Source organism: Pecten maximus, chromosome 3 (assembly GCF_902652985.1).
Source record: "Pecten maximus chromosome 3, xPecMax1.1, whole genome shotgun sequence".
In the NCBI taxonomy this organism is placed as follows: Eukaryota; Metazoa; Mollusca; class Bivalvia; order Pectinida; family Pectinidae; genus Pecten; species Pecten maximus.
Genome location: NC_047017.1, coordinates 47,357,662 through 47,385,615, shown reverse-complemented (window position 1 = coordinate 47,385,615; position 27,954 = coordinate 47,357,662). Strand labels below are relative to the sequence as shown.

Sequence of the window (27,954 nt, the reverse complement as noted above, 5' to 3'; positions counted from 1 at the left end):
CATGAGATACAAAATCACTAAGTGTCAAGGTCACGAGATACAAAATCACTAAGTGTCAAGGTCATGAGATACAAAATCACTAAATATCAAGGTCATGAGATACAAAATCACTAAATATCAAGGTCATGAGATACAAAATCACTAAATGTTATACAAATAACTAAATGTTAAGATCAGGACCTTTTTACACCAATTCATTGTCAAATATTTGACAGGATCAGGGATAACTCTGGCTCTTAAAACCTATGGGAGATTATGAGATTAGCAAAATTCCTATGAGATTTGTCTGTATAAAGAGGTACAATTTTGAATTTTTAATGAGATTTTTTTGAAAAACATGGGTAAACATCCCAAATCTCTGCCCAAAGTGATCCCTGCAGGATGTGTTCACTGCTGTAACTTTTGCCCATTACTTGTCCACTAATGTTTTGTTAACATTATATATATAAATTATATTGTTATTAGTTTAGCTCTCATTGTATAAATCACTCTTCTATCTTATCATTACCCAGTTCATAACTCCCCACCGATTAAAACTGGTCAATTCATTACCATGCCTAAAGTATAGGAATTGAAACAATTAATACAAAATATAAATGGCTACATAAAGATAGGAAGGTGAGTTAAAAGTCCATGAACAAAACAGGATGGTCAATAGATCTAGACAACATGCATATCTCCATAGCTGAGAGTAAAGGACATTCTGTAGGTCAATACTGCACAGCGTTACATAAAATGTAAATGACATGTAAAGCTCTAAAACACTAAAACCATATAACGTGTACATGTAGCCTGGTATACCTTGTCATTTAAGTTTATATTTATAGACAAGATAAAGAACACCTTAAGACAAATGATGACCAATAGAAAAAATGGCCGAGTCAATTTGACATTAAACTTGATATTCTGGATTACTGTTAAGGCTCTTAATTTTAAGTGGCTCTTTTTTTCACTGATATTGAGGATGAAATAAATAATTAGAAATTGAAACTTCAAAATGCATTTTAATGTATAATTAACAATTTTTTCGATATTTTAATGACCACCTTTAAACTAGGCTTAAGTGTTTTTTTCCCTGAAATAACTTAATTAAAGTACATCATAGCATTAAAAATTTGTCCATTTTGTATAATGGTATCTGTATCTCCAGAACTTGTATACAACACCTATATAAATGACATAGAGATACTGGATCAACCAGGTAACAACCAGGAAGACACAAGAAATAGGAACTACGAAGAGGAACTGACAAAAATAAAAATAAAACATGACATCAAAACAACACTTGTCGTCGTCACTTAAGTTCTATAAATAAATAACTACCAGGTATCTATAAACAATCACATGTAATCACATACCTCTGATGCCTGTCAGAGCAGCCACAATAAAACAATAAACAATTGTAACATAGTTGGAATTCAAAGAAATTACTGAGCGTTAAAATAAACATTTTACAGTAGGTTTGTTTGCTTGACAAAACAAAAGTAATTTCATGATACAAGTAAAACAAGAGGCTAAGAGGGCCTGTATTGTTGACTTAAATATTTCAGTAATCATGACCAAACAATTTCGTTGATAAGTTATTAACAAGAGGGCCTGTATCACTCACCTGGTTGAATTTGACAAAACGTAATGAAAACATAATGTTCAAGTTCAATTTTTCAATATTGATATTTGTTGATGTCAAACAATGCCATATATGATTATGGGGTTAGGATCTCAATGATTTCAAAAATATAACTAAGAAAATAAGACCCTAGGGGTGGGGAAAGACCCCAGGGCTTACTTTTAGGTCAGGATTTATCTCTTTATGCCCAACAATGCTATACATGGTTATAGGGTGGGGATTCCAATGGTTTCAAAGATATATCAAAGAAAGACCCCAGGGTCTATTTTTAGATCAGGATCGTGTTTATCTCTTTATGCCCAGCAATGGTTAAAGATATATCAAGGATTTTAAGCCCTAGGGGTTGGGAAAAACCCAAGGGCCTATTTTCACATCATGATTGTGTTAACCTCTTCATGCTCAACAATGCTATATATGGTTATTTTGTTGGAATCTCAATGGTTTCAAAGATATATTAAAAAAATTTAAGTCCCAAGGGGTGAGGAAAGACCCCAGGGCCTATATTTATAACAGGACTGTGTTTATCTCTTGATGTTCTGCAATGTTATATGTATATGGTTATGGGGTGGGGATCAATGGTTTAAAACTAGTAGCATTTTAAAGGATATAGCTCAATATCTGCTATTGGGCCCAGCCCCTCTGGACCCCAGGGAGCCACACCCTCTATTTATACAACATTTGATCTCCCTTGATCCATAATGCTCAAGACAGAATTTCATCAAATCCATTTAGGTGTTCAGGACTAGTAAGGATTTAAAGGATTTACCTCAATTTCCCCTATTTGGCCTCACCCCTCTGGCCCCAGGGTAGCCACACCTTCCGTTGTAAAATATCTGTTCCCCTTAAAGCCCAATAATGATTTAATGCTTTAATGATTTAAAGGAAATGTTAAAGGACACCGGAAAATGATCAACAAACGGACGACGGACGCTGCACCATGGCATAAGCTCACCGGCCTTCGGGCCAGGTGAGCTTAAAAAGATAATCTCAGTTTGGGATCTGACACCAAGTACTCTGGGTTCAGACATGTATACAACACCTTCACTCACAAATGATGAAGACCAAATTGGATTTAATTCCCTTTATTTGAACAGAAGAAGGATGTTCACGATTTACCTCTATTTCTGACAAGACCTTCTTTATACAAAATGGAGCTCCTTTCACATAAGAGTGCTCCAGATCAAAATTGGTCAAAACAAGTTCATTGGGGACAAGGCAAAATGATCATTCATTAAAGTGTAACTCTCTACTTCCTTTGCCCTTGTTATCCTTACACAAATATACAGGCCCATTTCATAACAATGAAAATTGCAATGTACACATAAATTATTCAAATATGACCTTTCAGCTTTTGCATCGACCTTGAAATATGGACCTTAAAATGTTTGGCAACATGTTGTCTTGTCATGACACAAACATATGGAGTTTCATAACGAAATAGTGTATTGATACTAAATTTGACCGTGATCATGGTGCTGATCGTTAATGTATATGGAGCCAACAGTGTAACACTACACACCAGTATCTCCTGATACACAAACAGATGAAGTTTCTAAATAAAGTTCAGTCAGGACTGAGTCTTGATAAACCTTTGTCTGCCCTTGACACGACTTTGACATTAAAGGTATTGACCTTTTGTGCGTTTGACTGCTCAGCTCTTGACACAACCTTCACATCTATAGGGTATTGACCTAAGATCATTTTGTGACATGTTGTTCTCTGACCAGCCTTTAACCCCTATTGTATGACTATTACAGAACTGATCTGAAGTGTTACAATATACATGACATGCAACATAACTTATGGACTGGTGTCCAAAAGTGTCAATGGACATACCAATGAATGGACCTTTACACAAGTACTATTACTTTATGCCATAAAACCTTGTTTTCTTCAAAATTAACTACTACCAGTATTTCTAGTAATGTTATGTAATTTTACACCAAACTGATAACAACACAGACAGTACTCACCTCCTGTGGAAACTTAGCAATGTAGGCATGCTTCCAAAGCTGCATCGGGTTCCTGGAATGGAAGCTACAGTTTAGGACTCTGTACATTGTACAAGTGGAATAAAGGCAATGTGAGCAGGGGATCTCAGGCATATACCATACCCCTCCCCCAGATATATCCCTCCCCCAGATATACCCCTCCCCCAGATATATCCCTCCCCCAGATATACCCCTCCCACAGATATATCCCTCCCCCAGATATACCCCTTCCCCAGATATATCCCTCCCTCAGATATACCCCTCCCCAGATATACCCCTCCCCCAGACATACCCCTCCCCCAGATATACCCCGCGCCCAGATATACCCCTCCCCCAGATATACCCCTCCCTCAGATATACCCCTCCCCCAGACATACCCCTCCCTCAGATATACCCCTCCCCCAGATATACCCCTCCCTCAGATATACCCCTCCCCCAGACATACCCCTCCCCCAGATATACCCTTTACTCAGTGAATGTGGTCAAGTGTGATCCTTGAATGGTTAAGCCACAAAATCAGAGGTAGAAGCTGATGTTACTGTGACTGGATACTCTATGTTCTGTTGGTATTTGTCTGGTCAGGGGAAATTAAGTCACCTTTCCAGTTCCAAATTTTATTAGGTCTTCTGTTAATATTGGAAAACAATCAATTTCTCACACCTCCATTCTCAAGGATTGACAATCTACTCATTATGTAACCTCTCTGTCTCTGTCTCTGAGTACTGACATACATTCCTTATGTAACCTCTCTGTCTGATTCTGTATCTGAGTACTGACATACATTCCTTATGTAACCTCTCTGTCTCTGAGTACTGACATACATTCCTTATGTAACCTCTCTGTCTGTCTCCGAGTACTGACATACATTCCTTATGTAACCTCTCTGTCTCTGAGTACTGACATACATTCCTTATGTAACCTCTCTGTCTGTCTCTGAGTACTGACATACATTCCTTATGTAACCTCTCTGTCTGACTCTGAGTACTGACATACATTCCTTATGTAACCTCTCTGTCTGTCTCTGAGTACTGACATACATTCCTTATGTAACCTCTCTGTCTGTCTCTGAGTACTGACATACATTCCTTATGTAACCTCTCTGTCTCTGAGTACTGACATACATTCCTTATGTAACCTCTCTGTCTCTGAGTACTGACATACATTCCTTATGTAACCTCTCTGTCTGACTCTGAGTACTGACATACATTCCTTATGTAACCTCTCTGTCTGTCTCTGAGTACTGACATACATTCCTTATGTAACCTCTCTGTCTGTCTCTGTCTCTGAATACTGACATACATTCCTTATGTAACCTCTCTGTCTGTCTCTGTCTCTGAGTACTGACATACATTCCTTATGTAACCTCTCTGTCTCTGAGTACTGACATACATTCCTTATGTAACCTCTCTGTCTGTCTCTGTCTCTGAGTACTGACACACATTCCTTATGTAACCTCTCTGTCTGTCTCTGTCTCTGAGCACTGACATACATTCCTTATGTAACCTCTCTGTCTGTCTCTGTCTCTGAGTAATGACATACATTCCTTATGTAACCTCTCTATCTGTCTCTGAGGACTGACATACATTCCTTATGTAACCTCTCTGTCTCTCTTTGTCTCTGAGTACTGACATACATTCCTTATGTAACCTCTCTGTCTCTGAGTACTGACATACATTCCTTATGTAACCTCTCTGTCTCTGAGTACTGACATACATTCCTTATGTAACCTCTCTGTCTGTCTCTGTCTCTGAGTACTGACATACATTCCTTATGTAACCTCTCTGTCTGTCTCTGTCTCTGAGTACTGACATACATTCCTTATGTAACCTCTCTGTCTGTCTCTGTCTGTGAGTACTGACATACATTCCTTATGTAACCTCTCTGTCTGTGAGTACTGACATACATTCCTTATGTAACCTCTCTGTCTGTCTCTGTCTCTGAGTACTGACATACATTCCTTATGTAACCTCTCTGTCTGTCTCTGTCTCTGAGTACTGACATACATTCCTTATGTAACCTCTCTGTCTGTCTCTGAGTACTGACATACATTCCTTATGTAACCTCTCTGTCTGTCTCTGTCTCTGAGTACTGACATACATTCCTTATGTAACCTCTCTGTCTCTGAGTACTGACATACATTCCTTATGTAACCTCTCTGTCTGTCTCTGTCTCTGAGTACTGACATACATTCCTTATGAAACCTCTCTGTCTCTGAGTACTGACATACATGCCTTATGTAACCTCTCTGTCTGTCTCTGTCTCTGAGCACTGGCATACATTCCTTATGTAACCTCTCTGTCTGTCTCTGAGTACTGACATACATTCCTTATGTAACCTCTCTGTCTGTCTCTGAGTACTGACATACATTCCTTATGTAACCTCTCTGTCTGTCTCTGTCTCTGAGCACTGACATATATTCCTTATGTAACCTCTCTGTCTGTCTCTGTCTCTGAGTACTGACATACATTCCTTATGTAACCTCTCTGTCTCTGAGTACTGACATACATTCCTTATGTAACCTCTCTGTCTGTCTTTGAGTACTGACATACATTCCTTATGTAACCTCTCTGTCTCTGAGTACTGACACACATTCCTTATGTAACCTCTCAGTCTGTCTCTGAGTACTGACATACATTCCTTATGTAACCTCTCTGTCTGTCTCTGTCTCTGAGTACTGACATACATTCCTTATGTAACCTCTCTGTCTCTGAGTACTGACACACATTCCTTATGTAACCTCTCTGTCTGTCTCTGAGTACTGACATACATTCCTTATGTAACCTCTCTGTCTGTCTCTGTCTCTGAGTACTGACGTACATTCCTTATGAACCTCTCTGTCTCTGAGTACTGACATACATTCCTTATGTAACCTCTCTGTCTGTCTCTGTCTCTGAGTACTGACATACATTCCTTATGTAACCTCTCTGTCTCTGAGTACTGACATACATTCCTTATGTAACCTCTCTGTCTGTCTCTGTCTCTGATTACTGACGTACATTCCTTATGAACCTCTCTGTCTCTGAGTACTGACATACATTCCTTATGTAACCTCTCTGTCTGTCTCTGTCTCTGAGTACTGACATACATTCCTTATGAACCTCTCTGTCTCTGAGTACTGACATACATTCCTTATGTAACCTCTCTGTCTGTCTCTGTCTCTGAGTACTGACACACATTCCTTATGTAACCTCTCTGTCTCTGAGTACTGACATACATTCCTTATGTAACCTCTCTGTCTGTCTCTGAGTACTGACATACATTACTTATGTAACCTCTCTGTCTCTGAGTACTGACATACATTCCTTATGTAACCTCTCTGTCTGTCTCTGTCTCTGAGTACTGACATACATTCCTTATGTAACCTCTCTGTCTGTCTCTGAGTACTGACATACATTCCTTATGTAACCTCTCTGTCTGTCTCTGTCTCTGAGTACTGACATACATTCCTTATGTAACCTCTCTGTCTGTCTCTGAGTACTGACATACATTCCTTATGTAACCTCTCTGTCTGTCTCTGAGTACTGACATACATTACTTATGTAACCTCTCTGTCTCTGAGTACTGACACACATTCCTTATGTAACCTCTCTGTCTGTCTCTGTCTCTGAGCACTGACATACATTCCTTATGTAACCTCTCTATCTGTCTCTGAGGACTGACATACATTCCTTATGTAACCTCTCTGTCTGTCTCTGTCTCTGAGTACTGACATACATTCCTTATGTAACCTCTCTGTCTGTCTCTGTCTCTGAGTACTGACAGACATTCCTTATGTAACCTCTCTGTCTCTCTTTGTCTCTGAGTACTGACATACATTCCTTATGTAACCTCTCTGTCTCTGAGTACTGACATACATTCCTTATGTAACCTCTCTGTCTGTCTCTGAGTACTGACATACATTCCTTATGTAACCTCTCTGTCTGTCTCTGAGTACTGACATACATTCCTTATGTAACCTCTCTGTCTCTGAGTACTGACATACATTCCTTATGTAACCTCTCTGTCTGTCTCTGAGTACTGACATACATTCCTTATGTAACCTCTCTGTCTGTCTCTGTCTCTGAGTACTGACATACATTCCTTATGTAACCTCTCTGTCTGTCTCTGAGTACTGACATACATTCCTTATGTAACCTCTCTGTCTGTCTCTGAGTACTGACATACATTCCTTATGTAACCTCTCTGTCTGTCTGAGTACTGACATACATTCCTTATGTAACCTCCCTGTCTGTCTCTGAGTACTGACATACATTCCTTATGTAACCTCTCTGTCTGTCTCTGAGTACTGACGTACATTCCTTATGTAACCTCTCTGTCTGTCTTTGAGTACTGACATACATTCCTTATGTAACCTCTCTGTCTGTCTTTGAGTACTGACATACATTCCTTATGTAACCTCTCTGTCTGTCTCTGAGTACTGACATACATTCCTTATGTAACCTCTCTGTCTGTCTCTGAGTACTGACATACATTCCTTATGTAACCTCTCTGTCTGTCTCTGTCTCTGAGTACTGACATACATTCCTTATGTAACCTCTCTGTCTGTCTGAGTACTGACGTACTAAAATTAGGATTTACTTGAAATTAAAAAAAATCTATTGGTCAACTTCATGATAAGGGTAGGTGTATCTTCCTGAGATGGACAGCTATTAGGTGGTCCATTGTCCACTACTCTGTCCAGAGTTTCCCAGGCTAACCCATACCCTCAATTATACTTTATGATGTCAATCTCCCTTCTTCTTTCATCCAGCTTCCTGCCTTTCTTTTACATCAATTCTTATCTCACAATAACACCCTGTTCTTAACATTCTGTCACTTCTATCTGATGCAATCAATTTATTCCTTTCATCAAATATCTCTGATTACAAACATACTGTCCTCACATTTCTCTATTCCATACTGTCATATTACCATATTATGTTATGAGACAAACATCAGTGTAATTGTAAGATGTAAGCAGTGCACCAAACCAGCCAGTCATTGGTATCATAATCAAAAATCTGTCTTTGAAAGCAGCAAATGGACAGAAACATTCTGATTGGTCAGTAAGAGAATTAAGTATTAGTTTTACTAAATGTTAAAAGCAAATGCGAAATTAAGAAACAGACCTTAACATTTTTTTAACTATTGGCAATTTCCATCTATCCTAAAAAAAAAAAGCTGTGACATTTTTTAAATCTGTCAAAAGTGTGAAAGTTGTATGAAATCCAAAATTTAAAGTTGCACTGACAGTTTTACTCAAAAGGCATGAGAATTGTGAGGGCAAACTTAATGCAATATACATGTATTCCATTCATGAATGTATGAAGACTGACAGAAGTATGTCCCCTCTTCCCCAAAGGGTGGAGAAAGCTCTAAAGCCTTTTGTAAGATAACATTTTCCATCCACTTTAACTTGGCTGGCAACACACTATAGAGTTTAATTCAGATGAAATTTTATCTGCGACAAATTGATATCAGAGCTTTAGCTGGATTGAGCCCAAGGGAAGATTGCTATTGTGCATCAGAGATGTCTATTTATAGTAAGTGCCTTGCTGTATTTTCTACATTGTCATTACAATATGTTCCTCCGAAGGAAGTCTGCACTATTAATTAGACATTATTAAGTTTTTATCTTTTCTTAATCAACCAACATGATCTGGATTCTTTTGCTTGCAGGTATGTTACCCTGTCACCCATGTCTTATATACAGGTAACAGCTACAATACACTCATCTAGACCAACATAATACAATATGTACTGTGATTAAAATTCTATCAATTGTACCAACTTCCTGTCTATATATGCAACAATCAATACATACTGAAAAACCATCAAGCCTGCAGCAGTATGTATTTCTGCAAAATTATCTTCAAAAATGGGTCACCAATGGTTTTTAGCAGTATTTCACTAGAAACAGAATTCTTAACAATCATCCTCTATAACAAAACAAGCATTCCCCAAGTGGATATTTCACCTTTTTAGTTTGGTGATTGCTCAAGTTATTGCACCAAAACAGTCTGATGCATGTACTTATGGTAAAGGAAAACAGCATGAAATTAGAGTTTCATGGGCCCAAAGGAATATGAGTTATCACAAAGAAACAAGTTTTCTAATTTTTGTAACAGTAGCTTTGGCCTTCGACCTTTGGGCCTGAGAAACAGAAAAACAATCTCAAGCCCAAGGGAACCTTCATGAGTTACTGCACGAAACAAAATTTCTATCTTTAGTAACAGTAACCTTGACCTTTGACCTTCAGACCTGAAAAGCAATCCCAAGCAAACACTTTTGGTAATTAAGGAAGATTTGCATGAAGTTTGAATGTGAAGGACCAAATTAAAAGGGAACTTGAGTTATCGCACGAAAACCAGTCTGGACAAAGCCACCGCTGCCAACAAAAACACAGACAAAGTGATACCTATATGTCGTCTGCTTTTTGCAGGTGACACATAAAGCACAGTACTTTCCCTCAATACTAGAAATGAGAAAACAAATGAACCTGAGTATCCAAAATTTGTAATTGACAAAGACTTTACAGAAAGATTGTGACAAATTTTTGTACAGGTAGTAATATGGAATAACAGGGTGATTGTATTCCTGAAATGTACTTTCCCAGTATGGAATATTCCTGAAGCATACTTGTCTTGAATATGGAGTATTCCTGAGGCACACTTTTCTAATACAGAATAATAGGGTGAGCGTATGCCTGAAGGGTATTTCTCCATCTCTTATTCAAGGGGAAGAATATTCAAATTTTCCAAGACCCAGAAAACAACATTTTTAGACCTTTTCTTACCAATTAGATAAGAATTATAATTACATATCTTGCATGTCCCTTTTTTGTCAGAATGAATGAGTATCCTTACATACATACCAACAGAATGTGATATTGGTCTGTATGTGTTATAGATGTGTGTAAATATTGATATATATTGGTCTGTATATGTTATAGATGTGTGTAAATATTGATATATTGGTCTGTATGTGTTATAGATGTGTGTAAATATTGATTATATTGGTCTGTATATGTTATAGATGTGTACACATTGATATATTGGTGTGTATATGTTATAGATGTGTGTAAATATTGATATATTGGTGTGTATATGTTATAGATGTGTGTAAATATTGATATATTGGTGTGTATATATTATAGATGTGTCAATATTGATATATTGGTGTGTATATGTTATAGATGTGTAAATATTGATATATTGGTGTGTATATGTTATAGATGTGTGTAAATATTGATATATTGGTGTGTATATGTTATAGATGTGTAAATATTGATATATTGGTGTGTATATGTTATAGATGTGTAAATATTGATATATTGGTGTGTATATGTTATAGATGTGTAAATATTGATATATTGGTGTGTATATGTTATAGATGTGTGTAAATATTGATATATTGGTGTGTATATGTTATAGATGTGTGTAAATATTGATATATTGGTGTGTATATGTTATAGATGTGTAAATATTGATATATTGGTGTGTATATGTTATAGATGTGTGTAAATATTGATATATTGGTCTGTATATGTTATAGATGTGTACACATTGATATATTGGTGTGTATATGTTATAGACATGTGTAAATATTGAGATATTGGTCTGTATATGTTATAGACATGTGTAAATATTGATATATTGTAAAACATACTGCACAATTTGTGAAATCACTAATTCTCAAATGGCATTTTTAATGTTACTTTATATAGAAAACATGCATCCCTCATATTTCTACAACTCAATAAACACACATTGAATGTGAAGTTTAATCAGTTGATTAACTGCTTGTACAGCTTCATATACAGGCAGCACTTCCTTAACTACAATGTGAACAAGATGCCCAATGGGCCTGTACCACTCACCTGGCTTCAATCAAAAGTTGATTACCAGCAAGTTACTAGCCAAATATCATGACACAAGACCTCTTTGCTAATCATGAGAAATTATCAAAAGAGTTAACAAAATTTACACTTTATCATCCTGAAAATGGACAAAAGTTAACTTGTTAGCCCTCATTCCAGCATATCACTGGCTAAGTTCAGAAGAGGATGGAAGATTTTAACATATTTGGCCCATGCAACCTTGAATAAAGTAAAGGTCATTCAATCTAACTAACTTGGTTGCTCTTCATCCAAGTATATCACTGGCCAATTGGCATCACTCTAAGCCTTCTGGGTTTTCAGAAGAAGTTATTTAAATGTTTTAAGCATATATAACCCCTTTGACCATCACTATAAGTAGACTTTGTCTCAGGTGACCTAAAATTCCTTAAAATTGAGTTAATATAGTTCTTAATTGGTCTCAAACCAAGCTGATAAATCAGTCGGAATATATGCTGAGAATCATGTTACAATTTGAAGTACTGGCATACATTTTGTATATCACAAAACAATGAAATCTGAACAGGAAAATATCTGGGGTAATGCATTATCGTCTTCTTCTCTGTCAGTAACATTAATGATTCCTTAAGCATTTCTTGACTTAAGGATTCAAACTTAACATGAAATAAAATCAATATGTAATATGAACTGCAATTACAGAACTGAACCCAAAGATACCATGATGTTTCACCTTTTAGTTACAAAAACCTACTCTGAAATTCTCCTCATTGATCCACAGAAGGAGAAAACGGTGGGTGTTATACTGTAAATTAAACTGCCAATTTGCTGAATGTTAAATTTTAAGTACAGGTCGATGTTTGCCGAGAGGACTTGATTGATTTTGGTGCAGCAAACATCACAATGTAATGAGAGCCGTATGACATATGACAGGTTCCACGCAGCTCTCCAGTAGTTCTGAACCATTAATGTTTGTTTGGAGTAGAATTAGACAAACCAGCTTAAAAAACTTAAAAAGTTTATTAATTATTTGCAGTTTTCCACCATGATGAAAGATCTTTTTTAAGATGTAAATTCCAATGATAATAGTTTTAGTACTGGCCTGTATATAAATATCAAGCTGTGATTAATTATTGATTTTTGTATTGATTAACACGAAATCTTGTCCCAGAATACAAAAGTCTCACCAATGTTTATTGAAGTGCACTTGACATATTTTACTCCAACTTCTCTGTCTAAAATACATGATATGTGAATGTCACAGCCAGCATGATACAGGCCATCTCTGACTAATCTGAATTAACTGTTAGCTATCTCTATAATTTTTCTCTAAAGTGGTTAAATTTTGCAATAAAGGACTTTGATAGAAGACATGAGCACCAGATGACTTTATTGGAATAACTATCTCTAACCCTATCAGTTAATGTGCATCTTATTTCTGAACTTTAAGGTTGAAAGCCTTACTCTGAATTATGGTTTTTACCTAGCCAAGTATATCTGCATGTGTCAAGGGACGCATCAACCTGAAAATTTCGTCCCTCAGCAGGAATCAGTTACTCCCATGTTTGATACATACTAAGGACTAGTAGTTTAAATCTAGTGTCTTTGTTAATTGTATAGTTTTTAAAATCAGAAGAGAAAATTCTCCCTAAGGAGAAATTCTCCAAGAACCAACGTCCTGCAGAGTTCAAAAAGATGCTTTGTTTCATCACTGGGTTCCAGTATAGTTTTTAGTTTGAAGTATGTCCTTGAAGAACATGTTGTAGTCTGTTAATGAAATTTTAACAGAAAAAAACGAATTACACCACTTACATCAGTGAATCTTTGTACTGACAGTTATCTTGACCTTAAAATCCTACAATGTCCTTGTTAAGAGTGATGTGCTTTAGAAGTTTAAGGCATAAAGCTACCAACATTTTGGTCTGGATTTGTTTAAAAACGATGTCCACTGATGAAGGGGCAGCTGATATACATTTTTATAGTGTCATCACTGTGAAATGCCATAGGACATGACAACCCGTCTCGTCAATTTATACTAAAAAAACATCGCAGATATGGGTGCATTACAAACCACTGTATAATCAAAGAAGCACTTCGTCAGTCAAGTTGCAATTGGAAATTTTTGGGTAGTTTATTAGATTTTTTAAAAATTTTCATGACACTGGATGAAGCAGAACTAAGAGCTAATTCTGATACATTTGTATATAAATAAATATGAATCTATGGTTCAGTAGAAATACTAATAAATGCTATTTCCTTGTCTTACAAAATCCAATCCCCTACCTTGTGTCGAAACATTTTTTGTTGATCGCTTGGCTTATTGCAGGATAAATATTAAGTTATTCATTATCAAATGTGCAATCCAATAGTTAAAATAGCCACATTGACAACAGAAAAATACATGCTATAAACATGACAGTACAGTAACATACAACCTACAATCATGACAGTACAAAAACAACTTACTTTGCATTGATTCTACCAACATCTTTATCAGACAATGGAGGAGTACCTAGAAAAAAAAAAAGATACCTGATTATGAAGTTCACCGATGCTCATTCTTGTTATTGTATCGATAGAAAACTAAACAAATTGTAAAATGATCATACACTCAAACCAATATGTGGTTTGTGTTTAAAATAACTATATATAGCCACTCGTACCTATTTGTTGTAGTGAGTCACGTAACTATATATAGCCACTCGTACCTATTTGTTGTTGTGAGTCATGTAACTATATATAGCCACTCGTACCTATTTGTTGTAGTGAGTCACGTAACTATATATAGCCACTCGTACCTATTTGTTGTAGTGAGTCACGTAACTATATACAGCCACTCCTACCTATTTGTTGTAGTGAGTCACGTAACTATATACAGCCACTCGTGCCTATTTGTTGCAGTGAGTCACGTAACTATATACAGCCACCCGTACCTATTTGTTGTAGTGAGTCACGTAACTATATATAGCCACTCGTACCTATTTGTTGCAGTGAGTCACGTAACTATATATACAGCCACTCGTACCTACGTAATTGTTGTAGTTGAGTCACAGTGAACATATACAGCCACTCGTACATATTTGTTGTAGTGAGTCATGTGAACTATATACAGCCACTCAGTACCCTATTTGTTGTAAAACGTGAGTCACATGAACTATAGACAAGCAACTCGTACCTATTTGTGTGCAGTGAGCTCATGTGAACTATATACAGCCACTCATTACCTATTTGTTGTAGTGAGTCACGTAACTATATAACAGAAGCCACCTCGTACCTATTTGTTTGTAGTGAGCCACGTAACTATATCAGCCAACTCGTACTCCTATTTGTTGTAGTGAGTCACGTAACTATAATATAGCCACCCGTAACCTATTGGTTGTAGTGAGTCACCGTAACTAGATATAGCCACGTCGTACCCTATTTGTTGTAGTGAGTCACGTAACTATAATATAGCCACTCGTAACCTATTTGTTGTAGTGAGTCCACGTACTATATATAGCCACTCGTAACCTATTTGTTGATGTGAGTACACCGTAACTATATATAGCCACTCGTACATATTTGTTGTAGTGAGTCACGTAACTATATATAGCCACTCGTACCTACGGTATTGTTGTAGTGAGTCACGTAACTATATACAGCCACTCGTACCTATTTGTTGTAGTGAGTCACATGACTATATACAGCAACTCGTACCTATTTGTTGTGACTCATGTGACTATATACAGCCACTCATACCTATTTGTTGTAGTGAGTCACATAACTATATACAGCCACTCGTACCTATTTGTTGCAGTGAGCCACGTAACTATATACAGCCACTCGTACCTATTTGTTGTAGTGAGTCACGTAACTATATACAGCCACCCGTACCTATTTGTTGTAGTGAGCCACGTAACTATATATAGCCACTCGTACCTATTTGTTGTAGTGAGTCACGTAACTATATATAGCCACTCGTACCTATTTGTTGTAGTGAGTCACGTAACTATATATAGCCACTCGTACCTATTTGTTGTAGTGAGTCACCTAACTATATATAGCCACCCGTACCTATTTGTTGTAGTGAGCCACGTAACTATATACAGCCACTCGTACCTATTTGTTGTAGTGAGTCACGTAACTATATATAGCCACTCGTACCTATTTGTTGTAGTGAGCCACGCAACTATATACAGCCACCCGTACCTATTTGTTGTAGTGAGTCACGTAACTATATACAGCCACTCGTACCTATATATTTGTTGTAGTGAGTCACGTAACTATATATAGCCACTCGTACCTATTTGTTGTAGTGAGTCACGTAACTATATATAGCCACTCGTACCTATTTGTTGTAGTGAGTCACGTAACTATATATAGCCACTCGTACCTATTTGTTGTAGAGAGTCGTGTCCTGCTGCCACCTGTATAGGTTTGTTGTGTTCCGTTTGTAACGTCTTACTGTAAACAGGAAACAGTATTATTATATTTTCAGTTTTGTATCAGATGCTGATTGGTGTACATCTCATCACAACTGCTACTACATTTAACATCGTATTGAACTCTGTGACAGTAATAAAACATTGTAATGCACGCTTGTGCAAGTTTTCAGTGATGCTGCATAATTTGAACCAATTAGATTTATAAGACACATTCCACCAAGTTTACAATATGATGTTTTATCAAAGATGTGGTATTTATTACATTGTGGTGAAAATAAATAAAATGCAGTTTCAATTGCATGTAATCATACATCCTGTGCTCTGGTTTTGATGCCGAAATGTAATGAAATATTTATGGCATTTTGTTTCTATCGATGTGATGATTTCAAACACATTGCTATCCTATATCCTCCTCCGACATACAAGAGTTTAATATACACAGGCTTGGATGGGGTATAACTGTTTACCAAAATAAAAAGGGACTATCGATAAGTGAATATAACTATAATCTTAACTCTAAATCAATGAATGAGGGTAAGACAAAACATAACAAAGGCAACAAAAGATACGAGAGTATGACTAGGCATTTTGGATGGGTAAGCATAAACTTTTCATAATAAAAGGTTTACTTTAAAATAGACATGATGACACAGACAGGATTACCTGCTGATATATGCCCAAAAGTCACTTATATTTCGTATGGGATTTATTTTCTTGTTAATATGCGAGGAGAGTGAATTGCGAATCAAAAAATTCCTCGTGAATATTTGTACGAAAGTAACAAATCTGGATGGTATAATATCCATGTTGATCTCGTCATTACCATTATTCATATTTATAGAAATCTCCTTTGATTTTATATATCATATTATCGCAAACACCTCACTTCACTCTCCAAACATCGAAGCATGTGGAGCGTCCACAGGTTATTTTGTCTATTAAGTACTACATGTATGAGCTAGCCTGTATTAAATATGAATCACATGATCACATGACTGAATCACATGACTGAATCACATGACTTTTTAGGCAGTCACTTGACTCTCAAACAAAATGATGGCCAAAATGTAAATTCCATACTCATTTACAGCTGAGTTGACTGGAACATAATAAAGAACCTTGTATAGGGATACAACACAAAGTTAGTGCTGGGGTTCGTACTAGTGACCCTTCAATCATTCATCCCTGTGTCCTACCACTAGACCATAGAGTCTCGAAACATGATAACGAAACTTTTTTACATTTAAATTATAAATTTTAAAGTTTTTAAAAGTACAAACTATTTGTGCTTACCTTAACGATGTTTCAAACAGGTGATGACTGATCAGTGCTCTCATCTTATTCACCTGCTGTTCCTGTTTGATACTGAAAAACTGTACACAAAAACACAATTACATGTTAACCCCTACTACAAATAAACATATACAGTGAAATACAATATTACATACACAATGATATTCGTTCACACCAAAGGCTAATCATTCATGTACCAAGTAAATCACTTTGGTCAGTGTGAAATCTACCCTAATATCATGTCAGTGTGAAATCCCCCAAATATCATTTGTCATTGTGAAATTCTCCTAATATCATTTGTCAGTGTGAAATTCACCCTAATATCATTTGTTAGTGTGAAATCCCCCTAACATCATTTGTCAGTGTGAAATCCCCCTAATATCATTTGTCAGTGTGAAATCCCCTTAATATCATTTGTCAGTGTGAAATTCTCCTAATATCATTTGTCAGTGTGAAATCTACCCTAATATCATTTGTCAGTGTGAAATCTACCCTAATATCATATGTCAGTGTGAAATCCCCCTAATATCATTTGTCAGTGTGAAATCTACCCTAATATCATATGTCAGTGTGAAATCCCCCTAATATCATTTGTCAGTGTGAAATCCCCCTAATATCATTTGTCAGTGTGAAATCTACCCTAATATCATTTGTCAGTGTGAAATCACCCTAATATCATTTGTCATTGTGAAATTCTCCTAATATCATTTGTCAGTGTGAAATCTACCCTAATATCATTTGTCAGTGTGAAATCTACCCTAATATCATTTGTCAGTGTGAAATCTACCCTAATATCATTTGTCATTGTGAAATCCCCCTAATATCATTTGTCAGTGTGAAATCTACCCTAATATCATTTGTCATTGTGAAATTCCCCTAATATCATTTGTCAGTGTGAAATTCCCCTAATATCATTTGTCAGTGTGAAATCTACCCTAATATCATTTGTCATTGTGAAATTCCCCTAACATCATTTGTCATTGTGAAATTCCCCTAATATCATTTGTCATTGTGAAATTCCCCTAATATCATTTGTCATTGTGAAATTTCCCTAACATCATTTGTCAGTGTGAAATCCCCCAAATATCATTGGTCAGTGTGAAATTCTCCTAATATCATTTGTCAGTGTGAAATTCTCCTAATATCATTTGTCAGTGTGAAATCTACCCTAATATCATTTGTCAGTGTGAAATCTACCCTAATATCATTTGTCAGTGTGAAATCTACCCTAATATCATTTGTCAGTGTGAAATCACTGTATATCATTTCTCATTTGTCAGTGTTAAATTCCCCTAATATCATTTGTCAGTGTGAAATCACTGTATATCGTTTCTCATTTGTCAGTGTGAAATCCTCATATGCCAGAAAACAAGGGATCCCAAAGGGATCTTAGCATCCACCTATGAATAATCCATGTCAGTCAAATGAAAGGCTGATCTTTTCACTTCTTTTCTCTACTTTCACTTTTTAGTACTTTAAGAAATGAAGTTTCATTTGTCAAAATCCAATACAGCTGCTTGTTGGCAATGTTGTTGTCAGATTGGTCTATACAAGAATATTAGCAGTAACAAACTTCAATTGTCAAAATCGAAGATTGCCACCTGTCAGATGTGTTGTTTTCCAATTGGTCCCAAAATGCAATATGCACAACTAAGGACCAAGGGGAACTTACAGATGAAATTTAAGAAAGATCATTTAAGTACTTTCTGAGAAATAGTGATAACAATATAATCTTCAATTGTAAAATTCCAAGATGACTTCCTTTCGGTCCTATTGTTTTCCAATCGATCCCAAAATACAATATGCACAACTAGGGATCAAGGGGAACTTATATACAAAATCTGAGAAAGATCCCTTTAGTACTTTCTGAGAAATAGCGATAACTAGAAATATTTACAGAGGGACAGCTAGACAGACGGATGCAGGGCAATTTGAATAGTCCACCATCTGATGATGGTGGGCTAACAATGAACCATACTCAATTGTCCAAACTTATTGAAAAGTCAACATGATGTGATTCTTTCAGTAGTTGTTTAGACATACCTGTAATGATGCTCCGTGGATATGTACTATAAATCTCAGAGTTTAGATATACATACCTGTAATGATGTCCCGTGGATATGTACTATAAATCTCAGAGTTTAGATATACCTGTAATGATGCTCCGTGGATATGTACTATAAATCTCAGAGTTTAGATATACCTGTAATGATGCTCCGTGGATATGTACTATAAATCTCGTTGTTTAGATACCGGGTATACATACCTGTAATGATGCCCCGTGGATATGTACTATAAATCTCAGAGTTTAGATATACATACCTGTAATGATGCTCCGTGGATATGTACTATAAATCTTAGAGTTTAGATATACCTGTAATGATGCCCCGTGGATATGTACTATAAATCTCAGAGTTTAGATATACATACCTGTAATGATGCTCCGTGGATATGTACTATAAATCTCAGAGTTTAGATATACATACCTGTAATGATGCTCCGTGGATATGTACTATAAATCTCAGAGTTTAGATATACATACCTGTAATGATGTCCCGTGGATATGTACTATAAATCTCAGAGTTTAGATATACATACCTTTAATGATGCTCCGTGGATATGTACTATAAATCTCAGAGTTTAGATATACATACCTGTAATGATGCTCCGTGGATATGTACTATAAATGTCAGAGTTTAGATATACATACCTGTAATGATGCTCCGTGGATATGTACTATAAATCTCAGAGTTTAGATATACCTGTAATGATGCCCCGTGGATATGTACTATAAATCTCAGAGTTTAGATATACATACCTGTAATGATGCTCCGTGGATATGTACTATAAATCTCAGAGTTTAGATATACATACCTGTAATGATGCCCCGTGGATATGTACTATAAATCTCAGAGTTTAGATATACATACCTGTAATGATGTCCCGTAGATATGTACTATAAATGTCAGAGTTTAGATATACATACCTGTAATGATGCTCCGTGGATATGTACTATAAATCTCAGAGTTTAGATATACATACCTGTAATGATGCCCCGTGGATATGTACTATAAATCTCAGAGTTTAGATATACATACCTGTAATGATGCTCCGTGGATATGTACTATAAATCTCAGAGTTTAGATATACCTGTAATGATGCCCCGTGGATATGTACTATAAATCTCAGAGTTTAGACATACATACCTGTAATGATGCTCCGTGGATATGTACTATAAATCTCAGAGTTTAGATATACATACCTGTAATCATGCTCCATGGATATGTACTATAAATCTCAGAGTTTAGACATACATACCTCTAATGATGCTCCGTGGATATGTATTATAAATCTCAGAGTTTAGACATACCTGTAATGATGCTCCGTGGATATGTACTATAAATCTCAGAGTTTAGACATACATACCTGTAATGATGCTCCGTGGATATGTACTATAAATCTCAGAGTTTAGATATACATACCTGTAATCATGCTCCGTGGATATGTACTATAAATCTCAGAGTTTAGATATACATACCTGTAATGATGCCCCGTGGATACGTACTATAAATCTCAGAGTTGAGATATATACCGTAAATATTCGCGTATAGTGCGCACTTTTTTTCAAAAATTGACAAGTGAAAAAGACCACTGCGCACTATACGCAAGTACAAGCCTTTTCCCAGTCAGAATGAATGTGATTTGACTGAGATTTGTGATCGTTTCCTTTCACAGCAGGATTGATTTAATACTTATATATATATATAAAGCATGAAGAAAGTAATAGTTAACAAATAATCAAAGAAATGAATAGTTATTTTAATGTTTAATTCCTTGAAATTGTGTATTTATCAGCAATTACGTGGATTTATCTAAGTCGATCGTGAGCCACATGTTCCGTACACATACGATCTCACTTGAGCATGTTCCCGTATTCAGGTCCAAAACGATGTATAACATCTCAATTAACATCAAACAAAACTTGAAATGAGATAGCAGTACTTAGTTATTTCATACTTCTAAATTAATCACCTTATAAATCCAGAATGTTGCCAGAAACTGATAACGTTCAACTTGTTTATTTACGGAAGCTGTAACAGCACGCATGCGCAATTAGCACGGGTAACACTAAGGCCTTGATCTCGTGCGGCAGTCACTGACCAACTGGCCATATAAAACACGATCTGACTGTGAAAACTACCGGGGTACTCTTATTTATCGTATGCACTGTAGATTTATCCATTACACATGTTAATTCATTGATATAAAAGTTGTGACCAGCACGACGACTGCAGACCTGTTTCCGTACTGTAGATATAATTGAGCTTAATTAGCTTTGTATGTTCGTGGACAGATACCACAAGAGATCATACCTGCGTGAAAAACACAAGGTAATTGAGGGTAGGATTAATTATTTTGTTGGTACAACAGCGTAGATTGGACCTAGATGGGACCGCTACAATTTGCAAGCTGACTAGGCCTGTGGCGGTATAATGTAAACAACCTGTCAATCCAATGTGTCAAATCTGACCGGTGATTCCAATTAAATGTGGTACATTGTAAATAAGCTTTCATAAGTTACGAATTCCTATCATCTTATGCTTTAGAATTCATCTACCGCTCAGTTGAAAATTGAATTTTTTTTTTTTTTTTTTTGAAAATGAACCTCAAAAACGTACCTGCGCACTATACGCGAGTGCGCACTATACCCGAATATTTACGGTACATACCTGTAATGATGCCCCGTGGATACGTACTATAAATCTCAGAGTTTAGATCTACATACCTGTAATGATGCCCCATGGATATGTGCTATAAATCTCAACGTTTTACAGATTACTTTTCGCTTTTCAGAGTCAAAATCCTGGAAACAATGAAAATACAAATTTAAATATATACAGTATCATGCTCAGTCCCACTTTTACAGAAATAGAACTAAAATGAGAAGATCTAACTGTAGTCCACAAGTGGAAGATATTGCAGCTTGCAGTGTCAATCTTCATTTCTTCTTTTTTGTGAAATGACAAGATTTCAAAATTGAGTTAATGCGATGCACCAAATTTTTTTGTTTTTTGTTTTTTTTTGTTTTTGTTTTTGTTTGCTTTTGCATTTTTACGTCAGTTATGAGGTTATGTAGTGTGATAGATACGTTCTGGGATAGCAGATCTAAACTCATTCACAGTGCTAGTAGACACAATTTGGATTGGTATGGCATTGGGCTTCTTTTTGTGAAAAAGAGTATTTGTATGAACGTGAGTGAAAGTATATAATCCAGTTTTCGAAATACTAAAATATCTTGTACTGTCAAAATTTAACATGGACACATATGGCAGAAATTATTTCCAAAATACTGAATTCGGTATCAATACTGAACACTTTCACCCATGTATAAATCTTTTGTTGTCTATACCGGTCTGTAACAGTAGGGGTTTTGACAGGAATGAGTACTTGTGGAGGAGTATATGAAAATATCTGACAGAACAGCTACTATTTGATGAACAGTTTTGTAGAAAAGTAACAGTCTAAAATATGATAAGTGGTTTACCACTATCAGGATTCCATCAGATCTGATACTGGTGCTGTGGTATCTATTAGACATATCGAGTAGCTCTACTCTGGACTTTCTCTATTGATGGATTTTACTCTTTTTATGAGGATCCTAAACAGTGCAACTGTACTCCAGTTTCTGATGTATATTTGTATTGAAGGTTTGAAACCATTTATTTTTTATTTCTTAAATAAACTTAAGTTTGTGTTGTAAACAGTCTGAAGATTGATTTTCTTTTGAAGCAACAGTGCTTATCCCATTTATGATTCGCTTGCACTGTTATGCCTACATATTTTGCCAAATCAGTTTTTTCAAGGACATGACCATGTAAGATGTAACGGGGATTTTTGAATTATATATAATTCTATAACATTCAAGAAGATTTATGTTGGTATGATTGTAAGAGTTTAGTACCAGAGTCAAGGGAGGTAAACACTTTAAGGTATTTTTGGTGAGATACATTTGTATATCCAGGACAAAGTGTCACATTGTAAACAAAGGTCGGTAACTCTGCATATGATCCTGATCTGATATCAGACTTGATTCTAACTGGAGATAACACACAACATTAGACATATAGATAATAACAGGAGATCTTACCTGGAAAATATCATATTTACCACCTATTATAATGAGTGGTATTAAAAACGGGTCCATCATTGTGCTGTCCTGAAAAAATAAAAGCAGATATTAAGTGTTGTGCAGTAATGAATATCACTGTCAAAATATTTACTGACTGAATAGTTTAGAGCATTATGTGTCACGCTGAGAGACACCATATTACTTTGAACAGATTATAGTATATCACAATTAGTATTTGACCTTATGTGTGATGTTTTGATGACTACATTCGGTCACCTTCATCATACATAGACTTCGGAATATCAAACCAGTATTGGATTAAAGAGTGATGTTTCAGTTCAGTGAATACAAACTGTTGGCTTCATCAGACAAAGACTTTGGTATATCAAACCAGTATTGGATTAAAGAGTGATGTTTCAGTTCAGTGAATACAAACTGTTGGCTTCATCAGACAGTGAAGCACGTCCTCACTGACCATCACTTTCTCCACCTCCTAATAATGCTCACCATGTGATCCTCCCCGACTCGTTTCCAGGCTGCCTTCTTCAACTCTTCCTTGATGTTGGGGAAGTCTGGCTTCATCTCTGCTATAATGGTTTCTATTCTAGACTTGGCAGCTGCTAGCAAGGATTCTAGTGTGAACCAGATCTCGTTAGGTTTGGACAGGTCAACCACTATAGCCAAGGCTGTGTGTCTACAATAAGGTTTTACCAGATAAATATAGCATGTAGGGGATGAAACAATTTTAAGAGATTCATAATCATGCTCGATATACTTACAGTCAAACCTGCTCTAACGACCCCCTGTATATAACGACCGGTTTTAAGATTCCCCGTGAGATTTTACTATTAAACGACCCTCTGTATAGTGACTACCTGTCTAATGTGACTAACGACCGGTGCTTTTGGTTTTTGGTAATTTGTTTTCTATAGCGACCGATTTCTGTCGGCCATCTTCTGCTCTCGGCAGTCATCCCTCATAAAATCCCCGGAAAATTCAGACACATCGACCCTGGCCTGATTATATAAACAAAGGACCACCACAACCCTGCCCTGATTATATAAACAAAAGACCCCTACCACCTGTTAGCCTATAATTACTGTAGCTGTCCTGGCCTGGGGCGCGGTGAGAGAGGAGTCTGGTCACCATGTGTGTCGGCATTACATTACAACTGTGCATAGGTGGCTTCATTTGACACGGTCAGTTAATTTTGTGAATACAACTAGGATACATCACTTCAATAACAAACACTGGTCATATCTGTCAACAAGATTTACTCACATGAAAGCCATTAATACCATTCTTAATCGTAGCTGTCAGTACTAGCGTTTATACTGCCGCCATCTTTAATTAGTCAATACTAATAAAAAGTCGTAAACTGCCACAAATATCAGGATTTCAATTTGGGTTAGAAAAAAATCTTTTGGTTTTAAAAAGTTAAACTATATCCAAAATAATTAGTAGTAACACAAATATAATTAATTAATTAATCAATTATTGTGTATTCTTTTTCTTTATTTAAGAAAGGAAGGGAGATTATTTGATAGATAAATATAGAATTATTTCAGAACAAATAATTTTAAGAAATTATCCATAAGACCATTTTGAGTTATATTTTGTCTCTGGGTCCACAAAATCATTAAAGATTAAATAAACCCTTCAGATTTATAAAGTTTATGCATTTATTTGACTTCTGACTGGTCTTCTGAATGCCCTGTTCAGTGACAAGTTATTTATGGCAGTTTCACATAAATTGGTTGGTGTGATAATTTTGACCTGTCTATACCTGTAAAATTGGTTGCTTTTATTTTCGTGATGGTGTCAGGTTGGAATGATTTTACTTACGTGATGGTGTCCGGGTTGAGTGGTACATCCATAAGTTTGGTAAGCCAGGTCCCTCCTCCCAACTCCCATATGTGACCCACATCTTTAGCCTTTTAACACAATACAAACAATATTGTTTTTAACACAGCCATCTAAGACACCTATAACAGATTACATGCTATCAATATTAAAGTGGTGTACAATATTTAAACCTGTTACATATAAATTTACTTAACCATCGAAAATAACAGCTGATCATCACTATTTACAACCCATCCTATCTAGACAGGGATTCCTATGACTCGGAATCAATATCTCTTAGTCTGACCCTTAGATCACTGTGATCTAGGGGTCAAGCCCACAGGATAAATTTTCATTCTGGCTCATACGGTCGTGTTAAGCCAGTGTGGATTGAAACACGTCATTGCATATTGGTCGATGTACCTTGCTGAAACATAGATGAAAATTAACAAGGCATCGCAAACGATACAAATCCCCTCGCGTGCTAACACATGAACTCCAACGCAAAATGGGGGGTGGGGTTATTGCAGGACATTGAAATAACATCAGTTGTCATTTGCACTGAACTGCAATAGACATGGATGGGATTATTATCAGGCATGGGCTCATTGCCAGATAAATATGGTATATATTGTTATGCATTCAACAGTATCTGGTTACGCATCACACTAGCAACTTCATTTCCTGATAGTTATTATAATTATGGTCAGGATCCATTCAAAAATTAAGTCGCAACAATGCTGACAAAGATTTTCTATAAATAGTAATGGTGACCTTAACCTTGACCTTGGCACCCTGAAACACGAACTCGTTCGAGGTATTCCCTTGCTGGACCCATATATGAAGTTTGGTCAGGATCCGTTCAAAATTGAAGTCACAAGAGCGCTGACAAAGATTTTCTATAAATAGTAATGGTGACCTTGACCTTGACCTTGGCACCCTGAAACACGAACTCGTTCGAGGTATTCCCATGCTGGACCCATATATGAAGTTTGGTCAGGATCCGTTCAGAAATGAAGTTGCAAGAGTGCTGACAAAGATTTTCTATAAATAGTAATGGTGACCTTAACCTTGACCTAGGCACCCTGAAACACGAACTCGTTCGAGGTATTCCCATGCTGGACCCATATATGAAGTTTGGTCAGGATCCGTTCAAAATTGAAGTCGCAAGAGCGCTGACAAAGATTTTCTATAAATAGTAACGCTGACCTTGACCTTGACCTTGGCACCCTGAAAAGCGAACTCGTTCGAGGTATTCCCATGCTGGACCCATATATGAAGTTTGGTCAGGATCCGTTCAGAAATGAAGTTGCAAGAGTGCTGACAAAGATTTTCTATAAATAGTAACGGTGACCTTGACCTTGACCAGTACCAACCAAGAATTTGCAGTCAAGAAGTTCAGTAAAATATCTGCAATGTGACAGGTGTATTATGTGACCTATACATCACCAATGGTCGGGTATCTCTGTAACGTACTTACTATATTATGTCCCTTGGCTTTACGACCAAATGTGTATTCTAAAGCCACTGTAGGCTTGGATGCCTCATCTCTGTCAAAATTAAACAAATATACTTATTAAAATTAGATTAGGTGATGGTTATTTATTGTTTATATCAAAGTTAATAGAGTACTGGTCAAAATCTACACAAACTGTATTTAAATGCATTTACTTTTCATGTTAGCATTACATGTACAATCTTAGAAATGTTTTATTTGTGCATCAATACAGTAAAACCTCGTTATAATGCCACCCGTTATACCGCCAAACTCGCTTATCGCCATGAATTTATTCAGAACGGATTTCCTTCCATGCTAATGCACCCGTTTTACCGCCAAACTCTCCTACCGCCATCCGCCATCATATTTCCGAAACAAACAGTTAAATTAACATTATCTTGACCTCGTTAATATCGCCAAATTTAGTCCAGAATGACGTGTGTGTTTAGATGTTATTGTGACGTGACTGACAGGTAGGCTAATTAGCTGTAATGGCAAACCCGATATACCGCCACACTCGTTATATCGCCAAAATTTCGGAGAACAGAAGGTGGCGTTATATCGAGGTTTTACTGTACCTGTAATAATTGTTGATTTTCAATTGAATTTTTTTTCAGTTATTTCATTAAAACTTTTATTTAAAGCACAAACCTGCCAACACTTCTACACTTTACACAAACTTAAAAAAAGGAGACATTTACCTGTCAAGGAAACGTAGAATAATGGATGTTTTCCCCTGAAATTGTTCAAAAATCAGACAATGATTATGAGTCATCAATAACTAAAAACATCTGCATTTTAAAAACAACAGAAATAGAAAGGTTAATTGTATAATTGGTTACAGCATGCATTTTTATCCTAGAATTTCTACCATGAAATTCCTAAAAGAGTGGTCTTTATCATACTATTTAGGATACTATCCAAGGACATGCAAGAAGGTATCATATTAATAGTACATTAAACCAAGTTCTTATTACTTGTGTTTAATAATCATGTGGTTAAGGACTTTCAGTACAACTCTACAACTTACCGCTCCTTTCCCCCCGATCACAAATACAGCAGAATCATCACTGACAGTGTTCTCATCTGTAAGTAAATAAATATAAAACAGGTGTCAAAAAACAATCACTTATGTAACTAATTCATTCAAATTAAAACACATAATCAAGTCTATACTGAAACTAAAAATATTTTTCTTGGGAGTTTTTATTAAGCACAAATGAAGTATAATGATTCATTTTAAAATTTATCAAAATTATAAACGTTATGAAAATCTATAATCAGAAGTACTTGAACCACAATAATTAGATGT

At 36.2% G+C, this 27,954-nt stretch overlaps 1 protein-coding gene across 2 annotated transcripts in view; it reads right to left on the bottom strand.

The window, feature by feature from the left end:
- The window catches only part of LOC117324375 (cytoplasmic dynein 2 light intermediate chain 1-like), a 36,925-nt gene that overhangs the window by 6,975 nt on the left and 1,996 nt on the right, over positions 1-27,954 (bottom strand). Inside the window, exons 3-14 of one of the 2 annotated variants that reach the window (XM_033880189.1) lie at positions 27,673-27,728; positions 27,344-27,378; positions 26,625-26,694; positions 25,145-25,233; positions 23,807-23,993; positions 23,318-23,386; positions 21,956-22,033; positions 17,170-17,249; positions 15,825-15,895; positions 13,919-13,964; positions 3,601-3,652; positions 1,359-1,367 (exon numbers count right to left, since the gene is read on the bottom strand). In XM_033880189.1, the coding sequence (XP_033736080.1) occupies positions 1,359-1,367; positions 3,601-3,652; positions 13,919-13,964; positions 15,825-15,895; positions 17,170-17,249; positions 21,956-22,033; positions 23,318-23,386; positions 23,807-23,993; positions 25,145-25,233; positions 26,625-26,694; positions 27,344-27,378; positions 27,673-27,728 (842 nt within the window). The remainder of the gene's footprint in view (positions 1-1,358; positions 1,368-3,600; positions 3,653-13,918; positions 13,965-15,824; positions 15,896-17,169; positions 17,250-21,955; positions 22,034-23,317; positions 23,387-23,806; positions 23,994-25,144; positions 25,234-26,624; positions 26,695-27,343; positions 27,379-27,672; positions 27,729-27,954) is intronic. The other variant, XM_033880190.1, reaches the window with a different exon arrangement.